Below are 16,491 nucleotides of genomic sequence, written 5' to 3' on the forward strand. Positions count from 1 at the left end.
TCCATTTCCAAGTGGAGGTTAAATGTAAAATTTTGCTCATTTTTCTAGTACAAAACTACTGAAGTATTATAGCAAATTCTAAAAATAGATATAACATATTATATAATAACTAAAATAATATATATGTATATGTATATATATTTATAAAGAGAGAGTCGAACTTAGCTACACTCAAGCGGATTTCCACTCGGATCCAGTTAATAGGTCTATTATTAAACACTGAGGGTTCTATATTGATTATCCAAATCATTGGATGTGATTCACTATATCTAAGTTGCTTATGCATAAAAAATTATGTGATTTGAAGATCCATAGCCTATATATCAAATAATTATATATATGTATATAATATTTAAACTGTCCAATTTTTTGACCACATGATGCATAGGCTAGAGATCTCCAATCACATGATTTTTGGTATGTAAGAAAATTAGAAATAGTAAATCACGTTCAACGACTCGGATCATTGATATGAGATCCCATCATCCAATCTAGATTTAACTAAATCTAATTAGAGATCCACTCGAATGCAGCAGAGAGAGCGAGCAAGCTAGATTTGGCTACACTCGATTGGATCTCCATTCGGATCCAGTTAGTTTTAGGTCAGATGATAGACGTCCTATGTTGATGATTCAAGCAGTTACATATGATCTACTATCTCTGAATTTCTTACATACTAAAATTTATATGATTTGGAGATTCTTAGCTTATGCATCAAATGGTCAAAAAATTAGACAGTCTAAATAGCAGGAAGCAATACATTTTTCTTTCTTTGACTACTTAATATATAAGCAGGGAATCTCCAAATTATATAATTTTTGTTGCGTTAGCAGTTTAAAGATGGTAAATTACATCAAATGTCTCAAATCGTCTAAAATTGTTCACTAGATAATAATTGGTACCCAACTTTTTATTTGGTGTTTTTTTTCCAGCACGAAAAAGCAAGCTTGTACAATAGAGTCGAGTCCAAAAGCATAATTCAGATTCTAGTGTAGATATAAAATTAAACCTGATCCACTTCCAACCAATTGATTCTAGGTACTGTGCATCCGACCCACCAGCTCTGACGTTCTACCGCAGTTTCCCTGCGCACCACGAAGAGAGAAAGATGAAAAACTAATACTAATAATAAAAAGCCCGATTCGCTGGTAAGGCGGATGAAGTAAGCGGAGTCCGAGGTAGTTCCATGGTATGCATGTGGCTTGACTCGTCGCCGATCCCAGTTTTTCGGGTTTTCGGTGCTCTTCGTTTTAATTGCGCGCGTTCTCTCCAACGGCTTCCCTTTAATTTCTTGGAAGTTAGTTTGCTCCAGCTTGCTTCAGTTTTCAGAAAAAAATTGGTTGATCGATCAATTCACCGACTACGAGCGATGCCTTACTTGGTGTAATCGTGTCTGCTCGTCCAAAGTGGTCCTATAAGTTTGGCCTTATTTTACATTCTTTCTAGATCCTCTTCGATAAAGAGATTTATCTCACGCAAAAATAACCACAGTTTTAATTGAAAACAACCCAAAACAGTCATTTTGGTAAGAGTGAGGGGAGTTATTGGAGAGGGACAGCCCTATATACTAGTCGTAATTGTTACCTCCTAACAGTCATTCATTCCATGCAAAGTACGTATTTTTCTGATTGTGCAAGCAGAGTATTAGTTAACTTGCTAACTACATTCATGGTACTTTTCATGTGTCGCAGGTTCACCTGCTGATAGTGGTGCAGATTGGTCGAGCTAAGCAACACGAGGTTGCTTAGGCTCCCCTCAATATATGATGAAAGAAGCAATCTGAGCTTAATTTATAGAACATATTGAATTATCCTGGCTCATTTGTTAAATAGATCGATCTTGGATGAGCTTGTTTTCGGGTTGGGAGAAGAACGTCCCTTAGTTTTTGCAAACCTAGCTAGCTACAGTGTTCAAACTTAATTAGCTTAAATATTATTTGAACAAGATCAATCAAGCCAGTTATCGAGCCAAATACTTAAGTAGTAATTCACGAACGGCTTTGCTCATCTTCCACCCAACTTACAAGCTGCTTTCTCTTAAATTTTTCATGTGTCGTGTGTTTTTCTTCATAATAATTGCCGCAGTGAAGTAATTTGGTGCATATAGTTTTGGTAACCGCTTTGATGGTCTGTTGCTGAAAGCTATGCGCTGGTGATTACTATTGCATGCATGACTTGTGAGAGCCTTGAACCAGACGATTGCTTGTTGCATTTTCTGCATGCGAGTTGAATCAGATCAGCAAGAGAGTTGGTCTCCAAGCTTAAAATAAAGTAAAATAGTTAAAAAAAATAAATGAAGCTGTTCGATAACTTAAAAAGAGATATATATCAAGGGAGAAACTTGCTCTCGGAAGAGCAAGGAAGAAAGACTTAACGTGGGTTGGAAAAGGAAAAGGCAAAAATCTACTGAAGATAAAATCATGCAACTACTGGGATCGTGGACTGGAGCCGAATCCGATTGCCCAGGGGATGCAGATGCAGTACTCCTGCAGTTTGCAGTGCATAGTAAAGATAAAGATGCTAAAGCTGAACTACAATTTTTTTTTAAAAAAATGATTTTTTTTTTTTTTACCTTTTATCAATCTAATTCTCTGCAAATAAAGACAAGAGTAATGCACCTTTACATGAAAGAAAAACTTTTTGACGGATTTGATCGATGCAGGATAGCTATCACAATCCGATCAGGACTGTTGAAGGATAGAGAGCTGCCCCGCACGACACTGAAACTTAAGCAGCTACTCAAACTAAAAGTTGGCAGCAAGCGAGCAAAAACCCTCTGAGACTACCGAAAATACGAGGTGGAAAGCGTGAAGTTACTCGGTCGATCTGATAAAGATGACTATGATGCAGCCGTCCTCGCCGCCATCTAACCGCCTAACGGACACCAGCGAGACGTTCCCCGCCTTAAATTACCCTCTCTTTTTTTCCTCTCATGCTATCTAGAGACTAGAGTCGATTTATTCGAAAGATAAGAACGTGAAGACCCGGGGGCGTTTTTTGGCGGCCGTGCACGTTATCGACATCGTGCTTGCCCGGATAACGACCTAGTCGGAGCGTATCGGATTTTAGCAGCAAAACGGGGAGCCTCCTCATCCTTTCTCCTCCTGCGGGCCGTCGAACTCTATATAAACCACCCTCCCCCATGAGCTCTCCTCATCACACGCCTCAGATCATCGATCAAGCCTTTGTTGATATATATATATACATATATAACGAATACTTCACCACTGATCCGTCTCACTATATATGTATCTAGCGATGGTAGGGAAACGAGTCCTTTGCAGTCTTGCTCTCTTAGCTCTGCTGGTCTTCCATCATGGCGGCGCCGACGCTTCGTCGAGCTTCGCGAGGACCAGCGGGACGCATTTTGTCGTGAATGGGGGCCCGTTCTTCTCAAATGGATTCAATGCGTACTGGCTGATGCTCAAGGCCTCGGACCCCACGCAAAGGGACACGGTGTCTTCTACTTTCCAACAAGCTTCCGGCTATGGAATGAGCGTGATCAGGACCTGGGCCTTCAGCGATGGTGGCGACAGCGCTCTGCAGTACTCACCTGGTTCTTACAACGAGGAAATGTTCAAGGTACATATAATACCCATATATCATATAGCAAGCTCATCTCTTATTTTAGCCAAGCAACTCGAAATACTTGGTTAATGCGTGAGTTTTGGACTTTTTTTCTTTTTTTGACCCACCAACTAGCCATATAAGTTTTATGACGGCCGGTTATACGATCAACTCAATCTTAATTTCCATGCATGCAGCTACCTTTTCCAACTGATTATGCTCTCTCTGTATATATAATCGAGCATATGGGTATATATGGATATATAGGCTCATATCTTTTTCTCTCTTTTTTTCTTTTTTTTCTTTTTGGAGCGATTCATATCTTTCGCGTAGAAAGATTTAGCTGTACGAAATTAATTACTGCTATATGGACACAACTAACGTGTTGGCTCTTTTCGCTTTATTATTTCAGGGTTTGGACTTTGTGATCTCCGAGGCCAAGAATCATGGAGTGTATCTGATACTCAGTTTTGTGAATAACTATGCGGATTTTGGTGGGAGGAAGCAGTATGTTCGGTGGGCCACGGACATGGGGCAGTCCTTGAGCTCTGATGATGACTTTTATTCGAACGATGCCGTCAAAAAACTCTACAAGAACCATGTCAAGGTGACAAATGACCTATTTCATGGATTTCCTGTTTTTCTGCCATCAAGTGTGCATATGGTGGCTTGAAGCTTAGCTAGCACGAATTATTAAATCTAATATTTATTACTTCCATCTTGCTCGGTCGACCCAGACTATTCTAACGAGGGTCAACACGATCACGGGAGTAGCATACAAGGATGATCCTACCATCTTTGCATGGGAACTCATAAACGAACCCCGCTGCCAAAGCGACCTCTCGGGCAAGACCCTACAGGTTCGTACATAACACTAGCTCATCCTTTTTCCACCAAATTGTCTCCGATATCATCGCAAGGTTTTCGTCCATGCAACTGCTACTATTCAAACATCTAATGCCTGCAAGCGTTTGTTCATGCGACAGAATTGGATCGCAGAAATGGCTGCTTATGTGAAATCCATAGATAGCAACCACATGCTCGAAATCGGGTTGGAAGGGTTTTATGGGGAATCAGAGGCTGAGAAGAAGCAATTCAACCCCGGCTATGAGGTCGGTACGGATTTCATCTCTAATAATATGATCTCAGAAATTGATTTCACCACCATTCATGCCTACCCTGATCAATGGTAAGCCGACTCTTTCTGAATATTATGTTTGCTTCACCGATATATATGCTTCCTCGCATTTCAGATGTTGAGTCATTTCTAACTAATTAATGCCAGTCTCTTTTATTTATTTATTTGTTTGTTTGTTTGTTTGCTTGTTTTAGGATTTCAGGCTCAGAAGATGCCCAGATGGCATTCCTGAAGAGCTGGATTCAATCCCATATCGATGATTCTAGTGCCGTCATTAGAAAGCCTTTCATGATCACAGAATTTGGTAGGTCCTCGAAGACCTCGGGGTACACAGAAGGAGAGAGGAATGCCTTCTACTGGGCCGTGTACAACATGATTTTCGACTCGGCTAGGGAAGGGGGCTCATGCGCAGGAGGGCTGTTCTGGCAGGTGCTGGCCAAGGGGATGGATGACTTCAAAGATGGCTACGAGATCATATTATCGAAGAGCTCCTCCATAACAGCTATCATTTCCCAGCAGTCCCGCAGGATATCCAGCCTGCAGTAGACCACCACCTTAATTTGCTGCATGCGGTGCATACTTAATACTAGTGGCACTGAATAAGCTCTAAGAGAATAATCTCTTTTTTATTTTTTTATGTCTTTCTTATGTTTTTTTTTTTTTTTTTTTTTTTTTGTTCTTTCGAATGTATGGAGTGGAAAAATATATATGTTATTTTGATCGCTTAATTTGAATCAAGAATAATATGTACTGAATTTTCTCATGAAACTAGCTTGCCCGGGGTCATGCTGTTTCCATGGATCACGGCTGTGACGTTCTCCTAACTAACAAACGATGACTTGACGTGTCGTATAGGAAGGAAGAGGGAATGTTATCCATAAATAAGGGAATGGGGTCCAAAGGAGCGGGGGCAGCAGGAAGGACCTCATGTAGGCTGGGTCTCGGGGAGAGGAGATATCACGGGAGAGGAAAGCCTAGATAGAAGGAAGGTGAGTAAAGCGGATTGTGGGCCGGCCCTCAGGCCTGATATATACTCATTTGTTAGTCCGGCCTATTTAAACTCTGAAAAATATTAACAAATGTCAAAGGTTGATAGAGCGAAGGTGGCAACTCGGATGGGAGCTTCAGGTGCAGCACGCAAAGGATCAGGGAAAAAGAAAGAAATTAGTTCGCCCAAAACACAATAAGTAACAAATGTCTAAGGACACACAAACATGTTATTGCAATGGTTCTACCAACCAAATACTAATAATGGAATGTCCCAAGGTTATATTTGTTAACATAATTAAATATGTCCTTTTTCTATTATAAATAAATATTATGCTTGGATAGTGAATACTATATTTCTCAAAAATTCTACAGCCCTTATGAACCTAATCGGACCCTGCAAATAACACTAGTGATGGCAACCAGGTCAAGTTGAATATCCTTTTATGATCTGGACTTATTTATGCCAAATTCAAATATATTTAAAGTGAGTCAATTTTGCGTTGAACTAATGGGTTGGGTTATAAATAACACCCCCTTTTTCTTTTTTCTTTTTTCCAATACATCCCTCTACATAGCACCTGCTACTTTCCACCGAGCAATTGATTCAGATTGAATACGGGAAATTCATGGATGTTAGAAGTATATTTAAAAGAGAAAAGAAAATGCTTTACGGGATTTGCAGCCGCCCCTCCATGTATGCTTGCGCTATATATGTAATCTCATCAATTCAAAGCCCTTCAGAGCCTCTAGATGGTCCACTCCAAAGAGTGGGTGGAAGAAAGAAAGGTCACTCTTTTCTTCATCGACGTCCTCACGCTTCCTGCTCGGGACCTACTATCGTATCATGCTGTTACGCAGCAAGAGACCGCCATTGGATCGATGTGTTTAGGTCCAAAAGATTAATTTGTTACTGCTCGCCCATAGATTTATTCATATCGAAAAGCTAATATGATTTTCGCGTCTCTCAATGTGAAGAAAACGGCCCCTTCTCAACCACGTCTTCCATTTTCTCGTAATAATACAAGTTAAAATGGCACGGAAGAAGAGAAAGTTTAGTATATATTCCTAATAAAATACCCTTTTCTATTTGTTGATTAATATTCCATCAAATTATCGAGATGATAAATATTTCAGCACGCCACATCAGCTGTCCCATCATTGCTGTTGTGTTCGGCTACGAGTGCTCCATCTGTAATTGCTGCAGACGGCCACGAGTAAAGAAAGGAACGGCCACGAGTAAAGAAAGGAACAATATTCGAATCCTTACCCACTATCTTTTGCAGTGGAATGAGCGAGGACAATCGGAGACGCGTTCGATAAGCCCTCTCCAAAACGAGTTAAACGAAGCTGCAATTTGGTGGTAAAATGATTGACTGAGACTTGGACGGCAGATGACAGGGGACGCAGCTACCTTCTGATATGGGCTTTTAAATATAACATATATCCTTTGCTTCTACCGACCGCACTATGTGTGAATTTGACTCTCTGTGTACATGTTAGAGAGAGAGAGAGAGAGAGAGAGAGAGAGAGAGAAACAATATGCTCAAAAAAATATGAGTGCAAGCATCATGATGCACAAATAGGAAAAAATGGACTTCTACTAACCAATCCTAGCATGATAGACCCGCACATACCAATTTTGTAGAAAATTGATTGACCGGCGAGACTATGTGCGGTGGAAATTTTTATTTCCAATCGATGGAAGCACTGCTAGCAATAATGCGCAGCGGACTTTGGGAGATTCCCAATTTAAAAGTGAGCGGCACATATTGGTGCATTTAAACGTGATGATTTCATGAGACCTTTTGTGGAAGACACTTGGAGTTATAGAGAGTGAAAGCAAACCTTGTTCTAGATGGACGCTTATTAAAGATTATGTAAACAAAATGATAAATTGATTAATCATTACAACCTAATAAAGTAATGTCTATCATTTGTTATTTTCTAAATTTAGACTATTTTTCACTACCTATGCAAAATTGTTAAACGTAGACTCAATTTGGTTTGGTTTGTATTTCTTATTAAATTAAAAAAAGAGGAAAGGGAAAGAAAAACTTGGAGAAAAACCTGAAGCTTGTTTGGTATCGCTGTCATTTTATATTTTTGGTTCCAGAAACCTACAAGAAAGAAATACACTTGACGGGACAACTTTTTTAAACTCTTCACATACTTTAAATAGGTCTGGAATTGGGCCCAAGCTAGCCTAAGGCCTATCGGATTGAGCCAACTTCAGGTCGAGCTATAGGCTAGGCCCGAAAAAATTTAGATTTGGTTTTAGCTTAAATATAGAGGCCGTATGTTTTTTCGAATTGAGCTCGAGTATATTAATGGCTCAAGCCAAATGAGGCCCAAAATAGAGTCCGAACTTAGGCCCAAACCCAGCTCGAACTTAGACCTGAAACAAAACCTAAACTTAGGTACTTGTTTATGAACCACTTAGAAAATAGAAATTTTATTTTCAATTTTGTTATCAATTTATTTTTTGGTAAATATATTTCTGATCATCACATGGTTACTAGCATCAAGCTATAGTATAAAAGATTGAAAGGTTAAGCTCCAATCGATTTTGGGCCAGCCCAATTTTTAGCCCAAATGGATAATTCAGGATTGGCCCAATCGGATTCGGGTTGGAGTTAGGGTTGGGTCTCAAGTTGGGCTCGGGCTGGGATTTTTTAAAAAATTTACAGCCTAAGCCTAGTTCGAAGCCCAAAAAGAATGGGCCTGGCTTGGGCAGGAGAGTGGCCCAGCCCAGCTCGACCCGTTCCCAGCCCTAACTTTAAATGTGAAGGTTTATTGATTTTAGACATAAAGCAAAAATGAAAGCAGCAAACAATAGAAGGTGTGTGCAAATGCTATGCTCCACATCAATGTACATGTGAAATTTCATAAATTTGTATAAAAACAAAAACACAAAAATAGAAACTATGCCAAATAGGATTTCAATGATCTTAAATCTGCATGTTTGTAAAACTCACTTGCATCTTATGTAATTGATATGGTGAAAAATGAGCCCTATGACATGGCACAAATAGATTTGTTCAAGTCATAGTTGTATGGCATTCTGCATAATCTAACCAAACCAGATCTACCTCGGCTGATTTAAGAACCGAGATGAGTAGACTAGAGGTGATCAACCTTTGAGATTATGCATCGCCCAATATACCGAGTAAAGTCTTGTATTTTGGCCAAACAACCATTCCAAGCTGAGCTAGATTATTTTATCGTAGATAGCGACTTCAATGCCCCCATTGCATTGGGAGTTAAAGATCATAATAATTATCTTGGACAATTGCAGGACATGCCAGAAAACTATAGCATGATCCTAGACAGTTACAACATATCTTAAGATGGTTATGATGCAATATTGCATAGTTACATCACAGACCTCAAAAGATTCCAAATCTTGTGGCCATATGTACATCTGGATTCCTCCATGAAAGGTACGATGCTAACAACACCACTACATTGAGATTTTCATTCATTTCTCTCACCATAATTAAAATCCTCTCTCTGACTTATGCATAGGAGGGCCCAATCGAAGCCAACTCTGGCGAATTCTCTGGCCTATTGTTGTTTCGTAGATTGATGGAGACGATCTATATCAACGCTCCACATATCGGCAACAATAGATTGGCGTCTTCTGTAGAAATGAGACAAAAAAAAGTCATGAAGCTTAGAAAAGAGAACCACCAAGCATCTACAGATCATACCCTAGCCATAGTCTAATGTCTTCCTATGCAATCCTCAGAGATCTTAACCTCCGCAATTGGCTCGAGAAGCTATCGATCAACGTTGAGCAGATTAATGTACTCATCCAATAGGAGTAGGCTCTTACAATGATAATGCAGAATCTGCAGTAGCAAACTAATAACCCTCCAGCTAGCCAACCAAACCATCAAGACTGCCCGACATAGGGCATCGGCCACCTTTCTCTCAAGGCGATACCAAATGAAAGATCATCTTAGCTTTTCTTCTGAGATAGGCTCTAACCTTGTCAAATCTTCTCCACTCCATTTGAAGAATGGCCTCTAAGAAGGAGGCCAATCTCGATTATCATGCAATTCAAGACTTTCACAACAGAATCCTTACAAAGTTCCACATCCCGTGGCTATATATAGGCTTGGAATCCCTCCATAAAAGGTACAATGCTAATAATATTGCTACATTGAGATTTTCATTCGTCTCTCGTACCATAATTAAAACTCTCTTGCTGACTGAAGGTCTGGCCATAGCCACAACTCAATCCGGCAAGTTCTGTTATCTGTTGTTCTGTAGATCAACAAAAGCAAACATCAGCAGTTTGAAGATCGGCAGCAACAATATTCATTCTGTCTCCCACTCTAAATAAGTAGACTAGTGGCCCCAATTTAATCCCTTTCTAAGGGCTTTAGTTTGGAAAGTCGGCGTATGATCTTTTGCTTCTCAAGGCAAGGGGCGGGAGTTGGATTCCGGAGGGTGATGATTCTTGACTCGACCCCGGTTATTTCGATCGGGTCTTGATTTCGGGAGGGCGAGATTCAGTTTGCCTGGGAGCCTGTGCTTTGGCTTATGGTGAGAGGTAGTTACCTAGGTTGGGAGTGGGATTAGAAAGGGGGAATCTGAATTCTGTAACTGTCACAAGAAAATAGTAACCGTTAAGCTCGCTCGCTGACCAACTAAATACAATGCATTGCGCCACCGTCCCTCCAGGACCGCAAGAATGAATGCACTCGTGGGGCCTCTTCTTTAGTGCCCGATTGGGTGAATCGGAAGCTGGTGCACGAATGAATGATTTAAACTGGATTACTGGTCCACGTAGAATAGAGAGAGAAAGAGAGGGGGACGGGGATCGATTAGGGATGCTATAAACAGGGAGGAGAACCGGTGGAGGACGGGGGAGCCGAGTGGGGATGCTATAAACAGGGAGGAGAACGGTGGAGGAGGGGGAAGCCGAAGCTGGACCCACGGCCAGGTTTTTGGTCTGGTTCTGGTTTTAATTGAATCTGGGCCGAGGTCCTGGCTGGCGACCTCTTCCAACCATCCGTCCCATCAACCGCCGCCAAAAAACACTCCAGAAAGGAAAAGCTTGGCCGTTTATAAATACAAACAAATGACCCATATATGCCACCCATCCCTGGCTGCCTTGTTTCGAGAGACTCTCGTCTCGTTCCTCCTACCTTCCGAGAGAGAGAGAGAGAGAGAGAGAGAGAGGGAGAGACGAGGAGATCGGTTGATGTAGGTATAGCGATCTCATCATCATCTCTCTAGTCTCTGCACTTTTTAATTGTGCCATCTCCGTGAGCTGGGAGGGATGGCGACGACGAACGCGAGCCATGCGTGCCCGGCGCCGATGAAGGCGACCTCGAACGGGTCGTGGCAGGGGGAGAACCCGTTGGAAGCGTCTCTGCCGCTGGCCATCGTGCAGATCTGCCTCGTCATCGTCGTCACCCGATCCCTCGCATTCCTCCTTCGCCCCCTCCGCCAGCCACGTGTCATCGCTGAGATCATTGTAAGCCTCCATCCTATTCCTCTTTCTCCTCTTCTTCTTCTTGTTTTTATTATTATTATTATTATTATTATTATTATTATTATTATTATTATTATTATTATTAGTTATCTTTTCCTTTTTGACAAGGGATCATCTTCGTGTCATCGCACGTACGTAGGGATCGATGAACCTTCCCAGTTTGAAAACGGATCATCTCCCCCAGCCAACTAAACTTACCGTTAAGAATAAGACTAGCTTCTCCGTCGTTAACGGGGGGATGGAGGGTTGGGAATGAAGCTCTCATGGCCGATTGAAAAGGCTGTTTGATTACCTAAGCTCACCTTCTACCACCCATTTTCCCGCTTTCCTTTCCCCGTCGTCGAAGTTTGCTCCGAACTGAGACAGGACTATGGAGTCAAAGCTTCCATCATTTAATTCTTCTTCTTCTTCTTTTTTTGTCCATGAGCAATGCACCCACCCAGCCGATACTAGATCGTACACCCTAACTGGTCGATCACCTCTTGGAACGCCCCCAGCGGCCGCGAAGCAGAGTGGAATCTCTATGCCAGATTCTTGGTGATGCGGGGAGAGGAGGAGAGAATGGGTGCACTTTGTAGTTCTTCATAATAATTTAATAATTTAATATAATAATGAATTATTATTATTATTAAGATATGGAGGCAAAAGAATCCAACAAACAATTATTGCATGCAGGGAGGGATCCTGTTGGGCCCATCGGCGCTGGGCCGTAGCGAAAAGTTCCTGGAGACTTTCTTCCCCAAGCAGAGCCTCACCGTGCTGGACACCCTCGCCAACATCGGCCTCCTCTACTTCCTCTTCCTCGTAGGCCTCGAGCTCGATCTCCGCGCCATCCGCCGCACCGGCAAGCGCGCTCTCATCATCGCCATCGCCGGCATCTCCCTCCCCTTCATAATGGGCATCGGCACCTCCTTCGCCCTCCGCACCACCATCGCCAAAGGCGTTGCTGAGGCCCCCTTCCTCGTCTTCATGGGCGTGGCCCTCTCCATCACCGCCTTCCCTGTCCTCGCCCGCATCCTCGCGGAGCTCAAGCTCCTCACCACCGACCTCGGCCGCATGGCCATGTCCGCCGCCGCCGTCAACGACGTCGCCGCCTGGATCCTCCTGGCGCTCGCTATCGCCCTCTCCGGTGCCGGATCCATGCTCGTTTCCCTCTGGGTCCTCCTCTCCGGCGCCGTTTTCGTGGTGGCCGCCGCCCTCCTCCTACGCCCCGCGCTAGAATGGATGGCCCGCCGCTCCCCCGAGGGCGAGCCCGTCAAGGAGCTGTACATCTGCGCCACCCTCGTCTCCGTGCTGGCCTGCGGTTTCATCACCGACACCATCGGCATCCACGCCCTCTTTGGGGCCTTCGTCGTGGGGATCGTCGTCCCCAAGGAGGGGCCCTTCGCTGGGGTGCTCATCGAGAAGTTGGAGGACCTCATCTCGGGGCTCTTCCTCCCGCTCTACTTCGTGTCCAGCGGCCTCAAGACCAACGTGGCCACCATCAAGGGGGGCCAGTCCTGGGGCCTCCTCGTCCTCGTTATCACCACCGCCTGCCTCGGCAAGATCGGCGGCACCGTCATCACCTCCCTCCTCGTCAAGGTCCCCGTCCGCGAGGCCCTCACCCTCGGCTTCCTAATGAACACCAAGGGCCTCGTCGAGCTTATCGTCCTCAACATCGGCAAGGACCGCAAGGTATTAATTTGCGATCTATTTGATTTAATTAGCTCCCTCGCTCGGATGTATTTGTAGCCTTAATTAATTAATTAATTAATTAATAAATAATTCAAATATGGGATGGGAATTATGTAGGTGCTCAACGATGAGACGTTCGCCATCCTGGTGCTGATGGCCCTGGTCACGACCTTCATCACCACGCCGGTGGTGATGGCCATCTTCAAGCCGGCGCGGCGGGCGGCGACACCGTACAAGCACCGCACCATTCAGCGCAACGACCCCGACAGCGAGTTCCGCGTGCTGGCCTGCTTCCACGGCAGCCGCAACGTCCCCACCATGATCAACCTGGTGGAGTCGTCCCGCGGCACCCGGAAGCACCGCCTCACCGTCTACGCCATGCACCTCATGGAGCTCTCGGAGCGCTCCTCGGCGATCTCCATGGTCCACAAGGCCCGCCTCAACGGCCTCCCCTTCTGGAACAGGAAGCACAACGGGGACCATCTCGAGGTCGCCTTCCAGGCCTACCAGCAGCTCAGCAACGTCACCATCCGCCCCATGACCGCCATCTCCGACCTCTACAGCATGCACGAGGACATCATCAGCAGCGCGGAGCAGAAGCGCGCAGCCCTCGTCGTCCTCCCCTTCCACAAGATCCAGCAGTTCGACGGCTCCATGGACTCGGTGGGCCACGGATACCAGCTCGTCAACCAGCGCGTCCTCCGCCACGCCCCCTGCTCCGTCGGAGTCCTCGTCGACCGCGGCCTGGGCGGCTCCACGCAGGTGTGCGCCAGCGAGGTCTCCTACACAGTCGCGGTCCTCTACTTCGGCGGTGGTGACGACCGCGAGGCCCTCGCCTATGGCGCCCGCATGGCGGAGCACCCGGGCATCGAGCTCACCGTCATGCAGTTCGTCCCCCAGCCGGGCCAGCACTTCGTGAAGCCCAGCAGCGAAGGGAGCATGGGCCGGGCGACGGATGCGAGCGAGCGGCTGGCCGACGAGACGTGCATCACCGAGTTCCAGGCCAAGGTGATGGGCGCCAACAAGTCGGTCAAGTACGAGGAGAAGGTGGTCGGAGGAGGGAAGATGGAGATCGTGGCGGCCATCAAGGCGATGGGGAAGTTCAACCTCTTCCTGGTCGGGCACGCGCCGCGCGTAATGCCGCTGACCGACAGGACCGACTGCCCGGAGCTGGGGCCGGTGGGGAGCTACCTGGCGCAGCCCGAGTTCTCGGCGTCGGTCATGGTGATCAGCCAGTACGATCCTACAGCCGACGCGTTCAGACTGGCGGAGGAGGTGCCGCAAATCCACGACCTGCCGGAGCCCGACACGCCGGTGGCCCAGATGGACCGTTCCCGCCATTCCAGAGGCATGGAGGGGCAGTGTTTTTGACTTTGCTTGCTTGTTTGCTAGGTGGATATATATATCAATAACAATAAAATGCAGTGGTTTTTAGTTGGTAATTAAATTATGTGCCCTCCCTCCCCCTGATTAAACCCACTTCCCCATGCATCTTGCGGATAATTAATGTATAAGAACTACTCGCGCGTACGTATTGCTGCGTCGAGTGGATCCGTCTCTGTATGCACTTCACAGAGGAGTGGAATTAGTGCTCCGGGCCAACAAATATAGTTGAATTGCATGCATTGGGATTGCTCGTTAATTTAATTAATCTATTTACCTTCTTGAGCGACGGAATATGGGGAGTAACCTAGCTAGAATCATCTGAATCTCTCTGAAAAATATTAACAACAACTAAAACTACCGCGCCGTATCGGCTGCAAGACCTATCTGGTCCAGTCTAGTGCTCATCAGACCATTTGATGGTCCAATGCAACGTGGGCTAGCTCTACCATCATGCATGAATATATCCGTGGAAAACACTCATTTAGATGTGATGCGCATGAGCAGAACAGGGAAGGCCTGGATTCTTTTTTCCACGAGTTTTGTACACGATTCGCGGGTTTGTTGTGCTCCACCTTATCAATATTCGAGGGTCCGGTCAGTGTCGACGGAACAATACTTATTTTCCTTTGATGACCGCATGAAGGAAAAATCTAGAGATAAAATGAGTGCAGATACAGAGACTACTGTACAATACAAACCATGAAGGTTTGTCTCCAATCATAAGGAAGCGACTCCACTTCGATTACTCCAAACATGCCTTCGGTACGTATCCCTTTGGTCTTTTATTTATTTACCTTATCTCTTTGTTTGTATATACCGTCATGAGGTGGTCGTGTTCTTCCATCCTTGCTCCCAGTGTCCATGCTAGCTGTTGCTATACTATTGGCGCCACCGCAAACATTACATACATTCTCCAGTCTCATATATAGCAGTAGTAACAAAGAAACAGGAAAAGGAAAGAAGAAACGAAGATTTGGGGCTGCGCAGGGTGAGCGGGTGAGCGGGAGCGGGCTGATGCTTTGAGATCTGTGCTACGGTGGGGATCTTTGGGGCATTTAGTCGAACAGGGTGGGAGGGGAGAAATGGTCGAGGCTGGGGGTGGATCGTCGGCGCCGGTGGAGTCGACAGAGGCGGGGGAGCAAAACAGTACTCTCCCAAGGAAGGCAGCTAGGAGGCCTTCGTGGGCGGAGGTGGCGAGAGGCGCGCCGAGGCAGCCGACGTGGATAAGTCATCGGGCGTCCGGCCGTGACCTGGAAGAGTTGCAGAAGCGTTTCACGGAGGTGGTCGACATGGCGGAGGAGGAACTGGAAGAAGTGCGGTCGGAATGGAGAAGCTCCACAGTTCTCGTGAGGAGTGTGGGGAGGCCCGTTCCGGCGGAGTGGGTGGCGAAGGAGATCCGGCGAGTTGGGAAGTTGAGTTACGACGTTGAAGCCTTCTCCCTGGCGGATGGTGTTGTCGCAATCCGATTCGCCAACGCAGAGGACCGGGAGGCGGCAATGCGGTCCGGCCCGTGGATGGTAGCGGGTCAGCTCCTCGCGATGGAGAGGTGGCGGCCGAACTTCTCCACGGGGGCCGGAGGTGTAGGGCGGGTGGTCGTGTGGCTACGTCTCCCTGGCCTACCGTTGGATTTCTGGAAGAAGAACACAATCTTCAAGGTGGCGGCGAGAGCGGGTAACCCCCTGGGGTTGGATGGCTTCACGGAGGATCGTCGGAGGTATGGGTATGCAAGGGTGAAGGTTGAATTGGATGCGTCTGCGCCACTCGTGCCGGGGACTTGGGTGTTGGGGAGATCGGCCGATGGAGCCTCGAAGTTCTGGCAGGGCTTCGTATACGAAAACCTGTCAGCCCCGTGTTCTCTGTGTGGGCGGGTTGGTCACTGGCCGGCGGTCTGCGATTTTGGGTCTCCGACGGTGGAGGGTGCGCAGCCGGCAGGGTCTGAAGCAGGGCATGAGAAGGCGAGTAAGGGGAAAGCTGTGATGGAGGACTCCGGGCAAGCCGCGGGAGGGGGAGACCGGCCCCGGGAGGGGGGTGCATTCGGACCATGGCTGGTGACTAATCGGATAGGGACGACCTCCTCGGCTCCCAGGAAGAAGGAGAAGTCCGGTCCGGGTGTCAAGAAGGGGGTGACGCCGGCGTCGCCCGGCCCTGGTCCGAGCAGGATGGAGGTTGGGTCGACATCGTCACTCTCTCCGGTTGATCTGGAAGGGTGGCAGAAACCGACCAAGGTGGCT

At 46.2% G+C, this 16,491-nt stretch overlaps 2 protein-coding genes across 2 annotated transcripts; both read left to right on the forward strand.

The window, feature by feature from the left end:
• The first annotated feature begins 3,404 nt into the window (after positions 1–3,404).
• Positions 3,405–5,290, forward strand: LOC103714733 (putative mannan endo-1,4-beta-mannosidase 9). Its single transcript, XM_008802111.2, has 5 exons — positions 3,405–3,581; positions 3,979–4,173; positions 4,304–4,426; positions 4,553–4,755; positions 4,899–5,290. The coding sequence occupies exons 1-5, from the start codon at positions 3,420–3,422 to the stop codon at positions 5,248–5,250; spliced, it is 1,035 nt and encodes a 344-aa protein (XP_008800333.2). The 5' UTR covers positions 3,405–3,419; the 3' UTR covers positions 5,251–5,290.
• A 5,284-nt stretch (positions 5,291–10,574) lies between these two features.
• Positions 10,575–14,499, forward strand: LOC103714701 (cation/H(+) antiporter 19-like). Its single transcript, XM_008802064.4, has 3 exons — positions 10,575–11,182; positions 11,876–12,874; positions 12,992–14,499. Exons 1-3 carry the CDS (start codon positions 10,985–10,987, stop codon positions 14,243–14,245), a joined length of 2,451 nt encoding a protein of 816 aa, XP_008800286.1. The 5' UTR covers positions 10,575–10,984; the 3' UTR covers positions 14,246–14,499.
• The last annotated feature ends 1,992 nt before the right edge of the window (positions 14,500–16,491 follow it).

The sequence above is a fragment of the Phoenix dactylifera genome, chromosome 1 (genome assembly GCF_009389715.1).
Source record: "Phoenix dactylifera cultivar Barhee BC4 chromosome 1, palm_55x_up_171113_PBpolish2nd_filt_p, whole genome shotgun sequence".
Classification (NCBI taxonomy): domain Eukaryota; kingdom Viridiplantae; phylum Streptophyta; class Magnoliopsida; order Arecales; family Arecaceae; genus Phoenix; species Phoenix dactylifera.

Coding starts and splice junctions, on each gene's coding strand:
- LOC103714733 (XM_008802111.2), top strand. CDS start 3,420: ATGCTCAAGGCCTCGGACCCCACGCAAAGGGACACGGTGTCTTCTACT. Junction 4,427..4,552: donor TCTCGGGCAAGACCCTACAG/GTTCGTACATAA, acceptor TTCATGCGACAG/AATTGGATCGCAGAAATGGC. Junction 4,756..4,898: donor CATGCCTACCCTGATCAATG/GTAAGCCGACTC, acceptor TGCTTGTTTTAG/GATTTCAGGCTCAGAAGATG.
- LOC103714701 (XM_008802064.4), top strand. CDS start 10,985: ATGGCGACGACGAACGCGAGCCATGCGTGCCCGGCGCCGATGAAGGCG. Junction 11,183..11,875: donor GTGTCATCGCTGAGATCATT/GTAAGCCTCCAT, acceptor TATTGCATGCAG/GGAGGGATCCTGTTGGGCCC. Junction 12,875..12,991: donor ACATCGGCAAGGACCGCAAG/GTATTAATTTGC, acceptor GGAATTATGTAG/GTGCTCAACGATGAGACGTT.